The 9,513-nt window shown below is 44.5% G+C and overlaps 1 protein-coding gene across 1 annotated transcript; it reads right to left on the bottom strand.

Annotated features, from left to right (window-relative positions):
* Window positions 1–273: 273 nt before the first annotated feature.
* Window positions 274–5,767, bottom strand: LOC136644065 (vitelline membrane outer layer protein 1-like). The gene is made up of 4 exons (XM_066619569.1): window positions 5,632–5,767; window positions 1,906–1,924; window positions 1,278–1,355; window positions 274–442 (listed from the first exon to the last, which is right to left on the bottom strand). Exons 1-4 carry the CDS (start codon window positions 5,765–5,767, stop codon window positions 274–276), a joined length of 402 nt encoding a protein of 133 aa, XP_066475666.1.
* Between the last annotated feature and the right edge of the window lie 3,746 nt (window positions 5,768–9,513).

Genomic DNA, 9,513 nt, shown 5'->3' with positions numbered 1-9,513 from the left:
ATGCAGCGACCAGTGTGAGAGATGCAGAATGCTTGTGCTCTATTGGAATAATAAGGTTGGCATGAAGGCTGATGCACTTTGAATGTGCACAGTGTTATTAATGTGTACAAATGGAGCTAGCATTTCTCTGTCTGTAAATGGAATGACAACAGAAAGAGACACACACAGAGACACTATTTTTCCTTCAAGATGTAATTGTAATTAATAGCCATGCATAGCAAAGCCCATGGAAATGTGATCACAACTGTGTTTTAAGAGTAAAGTACACATGAATCAGTCACAGCAGAACATTTTCACATCATTAATTGCAGTGTCATCTTTTATGTATTGCGGAGATTGCACCCTTGTCTGGATTCCACATATGTAGCCAATGGTGCAGCTATGGCTGATTTGGCCGAAACTACCTTTGGAATTTGCAATAGCATAGTATACATCTAAATCACTACAGAGAAACAAGATGCCATTGGCTGCTGTATAGTCCCCTTCTGTGGCTTCATGCATTCTCAGAGCGAACGTGATTAGTTTGCTTCCCTTACAAGACATCGGCTTTTGCCAATATCCCCACCTATCAAAGAAGACAATGATTTTAACGGCTTCATACATACATTGAAAAAAGTGGTGTCACTAGGATGGGGTGGGCGGCCAATCCCAGGTGCAAGGCTTGAGGAGGCGCGTCAGCACACCATCCAAGCCTCCCTTTGGTGATCATCGGGCTGCTTCAGACCAAGTTGACTCTCTCTGTTGTCAATCGTGTTTTGCTGCACAGCAGTAGGGCCCAAAGTGGCCCAAAGACAGTGGAAGGGGGGGGGGAAGGCCTTTCACATTTAAATCAATGCAGGAGGCTAGAACTTTGGGGGGGGGGGTACATAATTCTGTCACAAATGAAGACAGCTTCAGGGAGCTTCATCAGCAGGGCAGCATGGAAATAGAAACCCCTGATCGGTAATTCTCAGTTTTACATCAGCAGAAATTTACTGTGTTCTACAAAAGAATATGAAACATTTGACTTCTAGGCCCCCTAGCCCTGGACGGGTCTGTCCTTCCTTTATTCAACAAGTAGTCATTTTGTTATTCCTGTTTATTGCTATTAAAATAATTATCAATAGAGTAATATAATCAATGGCATTCCTTCTATATAACAGCCCAATCCTGAGCTGCCCAGGGCACCCAGCTTCGGCGGCACTGAGAATGGCAGCCTTGGCCTACTGCGGGTGGCACCATGGGAGAAGTCCTCTTCTCCCGAGTAAGATAAGCAGCCCCGCAATGGGGCTACTCACTTTGCCGCCGCCACAAAGGTCGGTGGTAAAGTAAAGGCGCTCATGTAGGGCGCCACACCTTTCACCAGCGCCTTGGATCTGGTGGAGCAGAGCTTATGAACCCACATCCCTCCCCCTGGCATGCCTCCTGCCTGCCCTCAACCCCACCCTGCCTCCCGATCATAACTCCTCCCCACCCTCTCTTCGCTCCTCGCTGACCTCCCCCCTCCCTGGATCGCCTGCTCCTCGCCCCCCTCCCTGCCCCACTTACTTTGCCATGGATTGGTGGTCTGTGAGACGGCCGAGCCGCAGAGGCTGGGCACCCGCCCTGCACTAGCCCCATGCTAGTCCAGCACTCGTGAGCCCATGGCTAACACGGGCAGTGGCCCAGCAGTGAGGCTCACAAACATGCCTTATTTGTGGCAGCGGCTTGAAGGCATGACACTGAGCCCAGGATTGGGCTCTAAATTGGGGACAGATATTAAAATAACGTGCTTCTAAATTTGGAGAAATATTATTTTTATTTATTTGAAACCCCTTATAGCCCACTTTTCCATTCTAAAAAAGAGGTGCTCAAAGTAGCTAACAACACATCAGATACAAGATCAGATAAAATAACAGAAATAAAACTTTTTTTAAAAAAACTGACCTATGATAAAATCCAAAATCTGGAGGTTAAGACGTAAAACACCAGAACAAAAGAATGGGGTCTTCATGCCTGACTGGAACACTAATAGGGAGGTGTCTGGACTCTGTTTGAGGACAGAATTCCTCAACTTCAGTGCCACTGCAGAGAATGTGCTGGCACACTTCAGCAATGACAAAATGGCTTCCTCCTCTATAAGGAAAGGTTTCCAAAGACATCTGAAACTTATGACGTCACACGCATGGTTGTTTCAGTTGCAGAAGAACCCTTGAAATACAATCTCTGGTGATACTTCCAAGTACAGGACTTCATACGTAGAAAATGGTATTTATGGCCTCTTTTTAAGTCTGTTGCTAAACTCACAGAATGAAACCCAATATTATTCTGTTTACTTGTCCCGATGGCAGGGGGAAGAGTTCCAATGGATGCACTTGGAAAGCTGACGTCTGGCTGCAGATTTTCTGAGGTCATGTCAAATTTAGTCCAGAGAGTCCGTTTCTGACACTCCCTTTCCTGCATGCTGATTTAGGGCCCCATCCTGATCAACTTTACAGCACCCATGCAGCCCAGCCAACAGGGCTTGCGCTGCATCCTGTGTTGGAGAAACTGTCATGGAGGCCTCCTCAAGATAAGAAAATGTTTGTTCCCTTAACTTGGGGCTGCATTGTGGCTGCATCAGCTCTGGAAGGTTGGATAGGACTGGACCCTTAGGACACAATCCTAACCCCTTATGTTAGTGCTTTCCAGCACTGACATAAGGGCAATGCAGCTCTGACTGTACAAACATTCCCTTACTTTGAGGAGGCCTCCGTGAGTGACACCCAACTGCAGGATGCAGTACACGTCCCATTGGCACCGCTATGCCAGTGCAGGAAAGCACTGACATAAGGGATTAGGATTGCACCCTTACTCAAACAAGCTTGTTTCTACTCAGCCCCCCCCCCACCCATCATCACGTTCCAAGCCAGAAAAAGGAAGTGGAAGGGCAAGCAAAAGGGACTCACGGTCCAATTGTAGATGTTACTGTTTCGCCATCGTCACACAGCAGGGCAATGGCATTCATACTTGTTGAATCATACCCCATTATCTATGGCTCTACCTGGCAGAAAATGAGAAAGAGATTGTGATGAAGCAGCCTACCAACCTTTGGCTAAACAGCACCCATTTTATTTTACAATAAAACAGTAAGTAACAGGCCCAGTCCTGAAACCAAGAAAAGGAAAAGGCAATTTTTGCTGCTGCCGCCTTTTTAAGCTGGACTTAAATTAATTGCCAGTGCCTGGACTGAACAGCATGTACTTGACTGGCACGGTCTGACCAGTCATGAATAAAGTTCATGGACAACCTGATTTGCATTCCAGCCCATGTCAAAAGATGCATCCAGCCAGGCCAGTGATCACACTTCGAGCCCAACCCTGTTCTTTAGCCCCTCCACCGCCACTGATGCCATGGTGCCAAAATGGCAGCCTCTGCATCCTGTGGGGTGGGGGTGGGGAGTTGCATAAGTGTCTTCTGAATAAGGGAACAATCATTCCCTTACCTGGGTGTTATTTATTTATTTATTTATTATATTTTTATTCTGCTCTTCCTCCAAAGAGCTCAGGGTGGTGTGCAAGGCTGCTCCCCTCCTACTTTCTTCACAACACTGGGGTCAATTGTGTACGATTGGTCCAGTTGTCTTAAAGCCAGCCCTGGCTCCAAGCTCCCCCAGATTTTGGACCCAATTCTTTCCAACCTTTCAGTGCCAATGCAGTTGCAGTGCAGCCCCGAAGTAAAGGAAATGTTGTTCCCTTACCTTGAGGAGGCCGCCTTCATGACTGTCCCTCCACCACAGGATGCAGTGCAGTCTTGTTGGCAACATCAGCGCAGGATAGGATTAGGCCCCTGAGCCTCTTGATCGAGCCAAAAGGAGTGTGAGGCCCCCTTTAAGTCTATATTTGGCTGTGACCATCACTGCTTCCTCTGAGCCCTTTCTCAGATGGACTGGTCAGATTTATGAGACTGAGCAAGAATTTTGGTGTGTGGACCAAAACGCAAATGCTGTCAGTTTTCTCTTCCTTCTCTCCATGAAAACTGTCAAGCCTGGATCAGACTTCCCTTTTCTCAGCTTTTGCTATAGAGAGCCACAACCACTGATCAAAGATCTTTTCACATGTGTTTTTGAGGGAACATGTACCTTACGAGGATACCTATCAGAGAGCACATGTAGTAACTAGTCATTTGGCCCCATAGGTGTTTTTTTTTAAAATGTAGATAGCCAAAGAGTTAATGACCCCCCCCGCCATATTTATCATCTGGATCAGGCCCCCTACGATTCCTAATTCCATTAAAAGAGCAAAAGCAAGTACTAAGTTATGTGAGTACTTTGGCCCTTCAGTGTTGCAGATGCCAGGCAGAAACCTGGAAAGTTTGTCTTTTGGACACTGGGCCCCTTCATGGATTTTGCACTGGAGCCAGAACTCCCTATGCTGCCTCTTGCTCCTCCTGGGGTTCTTTCTAGATGGACATCTTTTCCCCAGAAACGGTTCCAGTGCCTTCTCCCACAAAGCAAATAGTGTAGTCCTGTGCTGAGCTCAAAATGCTCCCCGGGAGGTGATGTCATAACCAGAAGCGACGTCACACCTGGGCTTTTAAAAAAGTGAAAATCAGCGGAAAGCCTCCCACCAGCTTGCCATTCACTTGCTCTGCTGCCTCCACCCAGCCAGGGGCAGAGCTAAGACGTTTATCTGCTACTTGGGATCACAGAAGATTCTGTAGCCCCTTCACGACAAAATAAAATTTAATTAATTAAGCAAATAAAATGTGCTCCTTATTGACTTATTGAGGGACAGTTATGTTCCCCCTTCTCAATACAAGAGGAGCACCACTTATAAAAGTGCCTCTTTACCCTGTTAGCTGTGGTAACTATACATGGAAATGAGAGCTGACTTATATTAACACCTTATTGGTGTTACATATAAGCATTAATGATACATAACATGATGGTATTATACATACCAAGGTTTTCAGCTTTTGGCCACTAGTGTCAAGCCCTGCTAAACCCTAAAGCTTATGTGCTCACCTAAAGCTTGTTGTCTGGTGTAATTGCTACCTCCTGCAGCCCCTTAGCTACGCCATTGACTCCCACAAATACCCTGAATTTTCTATTACTAATAAGGTAAGTTATTCATGCAATGCGCTTCAAGGAAAGTATATCAAGTCACCTTACACTCCATTTGCCCATTAAGCCTAGTTCTCATGAATTGAATTTGTAGCAGCTCTCCAGGACCTCTACACAGGGTCTCTTCCAATTCTACTACCCTGAGATATTAGAGGAATGTGAGGATTGAACTTGAGCTTGCAGAGGATATGCTCTGCCACTGACAAGAATTTTAGATTGTTTTCCCACCCATACATTTTTGAAAAACATAGTCACTTTTGCACAGTTGCAAAAGTGTGCACAGTATTCTTATGGATTTTAATCTGGGACTTGAATGTAAAGTGAGAATCATGCTTTGGAAGAAGCTAGCAAATGAACAGGGCCAATAAACCCAATGTAAAATCCATCACTGCATGCTATCATGGTCTTAAAAGGCAACGTGGAATTCCTTATGGCTGGATGCTGAAACATAACAGAATTCATCCTAAATGCGAGGCACATATTTTTAACAATTAGGCATAAAAGTGAAACCTCTAGACTACAGTGAGAACCTACCTTTATTTGGAAACCAACAGCATGGCCTTTGTTACAGAATTGAACAGGTCCCCATCTACCCCATCCTGCTCCATTTGGCACCGTGAGGACGGAAGTATACAGCCGGGCTTCTGCAACCCAGAGACCACAGGAGAGGATGAAGAAGAGCACCGTGCTGACTGAGAGAGCCATGGTGCTTGGTCTACTCTAGGACCAGCTGAAGAAAAACAGTGGAAGTATAACAGACCTGAGAATTTATACCCTTGGAATTTGGGCTGCCTCTCCTCTGTGGTCAAACGGCCCCTGAATAATATCCCTATTGGACTGTACAATGACCTCTGGTGATTCAATAATCTCATTGACAGAGAGCCAAATGACATAACCTGATAAGCAGTGTTCCATGTGTGTCCATGGAGTGCTTGTCGTTCCTTATATATCTGATGTTGTGGATGCATGAGTCTGGTCTAGAACTTTAATCCTCATGGTGCCCACCATGTTCCAAAGTGAGACTTAGTGCTCCTGTGCTATTTGTCCTAAAATGGAAACTCATATTGGGCCCCAATCCAGGGAACAGCACTGGAATCTTTCTGTTCAGGGCAAATAGCAATGAGACGGCCCTTGGCAGGAACAAAGCATGAAGAGATCCCTTCCCCTTCGCAGTGGCGTAGCTAAGGGGTTGCAGTGGGTAGCAGGTGCACTGGGCAACAAGCTTTAGGGGGGCAACAAGTTGAGCTTGACACCAGTGGCCAAAATTGTGAAAAAAATTGGTACGTACAAATAATATCATCATGTTATGTATCACTGGCAAGGTAATTTAAAGTAGAATGCAATGAAACAAACCCCATTTGATTATCTGTATTCTATCAAAAGTTATGGTCAATTAACAAGAAAACAAAAACGCCACTGCCTTATGGAACAAAAAGTAGATTTTTTAAACTCAAAACTGACCCATGAGACTGATTGTTCTGAGAGCCAATGAGATGTTGTTATGATACAGCATGGAACCACTAAGGTGTTAATATGAGTCAGCTCTCATTTCCATGTATCATAACACAGCTACTCCTGCTAACTGGTAAAGAGGCACTTTTTCAAGTGGTGCTCCTCTTATATTTAGCAGGGGGAGAATAATCATCCCTCTTCACCACAACACAGTGTCTCTAACCAATAAAGGGCACACTTTTTATTTTTATTTATCTACTTAATTAAATTTGATTTTATCATGGAGTGGGCTACAAAATCTTCTTTGATTCCAAGTAGCATATAGATGTTTTAGCTATGCTAATGGCTGGGGAGAAGTGGCAAATCAAGTGTGTGGTGAACTACTGGGGGAAGGAGGCAGGTTTCCCCCCAATTTGTACTTTTTAAAAAGCCCGAGTGTGGTGTCTCTTCTGGTTGTGACATCACTTCCGGGGCATCAATTTGAGCTTTGCACTGGACTACATGTTCATTAGCTACGCCACTGCCCCTCTGCCCTCCATGGCTGCAAACTCAGGGGCAGTAATAATAACCATGCCATTGGCAAGCAATTTCATTCGTTCATTCATTTGTTCATTCATTTGGAAAGCTAAGATGACAGTTGGCTGTAATCAATTTTTCAAATGAAAAATCTCAGTCCCGATCCACATTCCTCCCTACACCATTGCCTCCCCATTTCACCCACCCTCCACCCCATTCCGCTCACCCCGTTTCTCTTCCACCCCCTGCGCACAAGTACTGTGGCCAGTAGGTGTCTGTGGTCCACTGGCCACACAGAACAAGCCACTTGCAGTAACAGTCAGGCCACACACTCTGGTGTGTAACTGCAACAGCCAGAAAGTGCCTTATGCTACCAGAATACTCTTTCAGCAGCAATAGGCATCTGTAGGATTGGGCATAAGAGAGTTTATACCAGGGGTGTCAAACATAAGGCCCACAGGTTGAATGCAGCCCAGAAGCAAGGTATTCAGCCCTGGCCCATTATCATTAGGCTTTCCCAGCTTGATAATTGGGTTCTCTCATACTTTGAAAACCTAAACAAGATTTCACATGTTCTCTTCTGTCATTTACAGCTCATGAGTTTCTAGGTGAGAACAAAGCACTTGTTTCTGGCCATCATTTGCCCGATGGTGTCACTTCCTGCTTAATGATGTCACTTCCAGTCCTCAGCAGGCATTGTGTCAAAAATCAAGGATATTGAAAGCAGGCACCTTTAGGTAGTGTGGTTGAAATCTAGTAGGTGATCCTAATACAGTTTTAAAATTTCAAAATTCACATTTGAAACTACCCATTTAACTGAGGAAACGATCTGATGTCTGCCTGGTGGACTGATGCTGCCCTTATGGAACCAGGTTTCCACCGACGATGCTTAGTAAAACGACTGCACTGCAATAGTGTGTGTTTCTAGATAGGAAGTGGAGATGCACCATCCTTGTATATTTGTGTATGACATGCTTACATATGTGCCTATGGCTGCAATCCTATGAACACTTTCTTTGGAGTAAAGCTACAGTGAACACAATGGTACTTACTTCTGAGTAGACATGCGCAGGATTGTGCTGCATGTGTGATACATTGAGTGTGTTGGATGTGACATGTTGCAGAATGTGTTTGCGTTTTATGCACAGTGCGTTTTCCACAACGCAAGACGGGGCAAGTCCCAGCATCTCTGATGAGAAAATGGATTAGGAGCAGGGAGAACCCTGGTGCAAATATCCACCCAGCCAGTCACTATCCTTCAGCCTAGCTACCAATCAGGCATGAGGGAGGACCACATATGCACCTTAGACTGTTGGAGAGAAGGTGAGGAGAATTACTCTTAAAGGACCCTGCTGGAGCACCAGACCCAGCTGGTCGAAAACCAGAAAAAGAGAACATCAAAAGTGTCACTGAAACTGGAGGGAACACTTTGTACAAAACAGGCTGACATCTGTTAAACATTGACCCATTACCCATTGATTTATTTATTGGCACTTATTGAACATGGATGAAGAAAGTGTTCTTTAATTGAACTTTGATTGTTCAATTGTTCAATTGTTCTGGTCGAAAACCAGAAAAAACCAGAAAAAGAGAACATCAAAAGTGTCACTGAAACTGGAGGGAACACTTTGTACAAAACAGGCTGACATCTGTTAAACATTGACCCACTACCCATTGATTTATTTATTGGCACTTATTGAACATGGATGAAGACAGTGTTCTTTAATTGAACTTTTATTGTAAATTTCTACAAAGAAATAATAAAACAAAAAATATAAATCAAAAGACCAAAAAGCATAATACACAATATCTTCTAGCAAAAAGAAAGATAATTAAGGCCTTGGAAAGCAAATCTCAGAATTTCATTGGAATTTCCATGCATGATTTAATCATGTATTGATAATGTCATATTCCATAGATACATGCCTGCATAGAGAAATTTCTGCCAATAGGTGAAGCTTGGCTAATCAGCTTGCCTTATATCTGAGATCGCTCATGGGGCAGAGCTTTGCAAGCAGCTCCAGAGAAGTTGCCTTTCAAGCAGCATTGCTTTTCAAGTGGCACTAACCTGAGAAGCAGTGCAGAGATCATTAGAGGCTTGTTAATCTCCAAGGCAACCCCTGGAAAGCTGTAGCCAAAGTTTACCTTTTCAGTGCTCCTGAGACTTCCACTGAGTTCCATTAACTGAAGCAAGCCTCTTGTCTAAGTTTAGCAGAGCCTGCTGCAGCCTTGTTCCATTTTGCTAATGCTGGCATTTTGCAGAGGTCTTTTGAAACACCAGGATGTAATCCTCATTTCCAGTTGAAACAAAGTCCCAGGACACAGTTCAGGGCACCATTACTGAAGAATAACACCCATTGAAAGCAAGGGATCTACTTCTGAGAAACTAGGGTTGCAGCTATATGCAGCCAAAGGTAAAATAGTTCCTTGCTGCTTGTCTCTCTGTTGTGAATTGAATTGCACACTCACAGTTATGTGTTATA

The sequence above is a fragment of the Tiliqua scincoides genome, chromosome 3 (assembly GCF_035046505.1).
Source record: "Tiliqua scincoides isolate rTilSci1 chromosome 3, rTilSci1.hap2, whole genome shotgun sequence".
Lineage (NCBI taxonomy): Eukaryota > Metazoa > Chordata > Lepidosauria > Squamata > Scincidae > Tiliqua > Tiliqua scincoides.
The sequence above is the reverse complement of the archived record's forward strand: the minus strand, read 5'-3'. Positions and strand labels throughout refer to the sequence as shown.

Coding starts and splice junctions, on each gene's coding strand:
- LOC136644065 (XM_066619569.1), bottom strand. CDS start 5,767: ATGGCTCTCTCAGTCAGCACGGTGCTCTTCTTCATCCTCTCCTGTGGT. Junction 443..1,277: donor ACCTTTGTGGCGGCGGCAAA/GTGAGTAGCCCC, acceptor GTTTCTCTGTAG/TGATTTAGATGTATACTATG.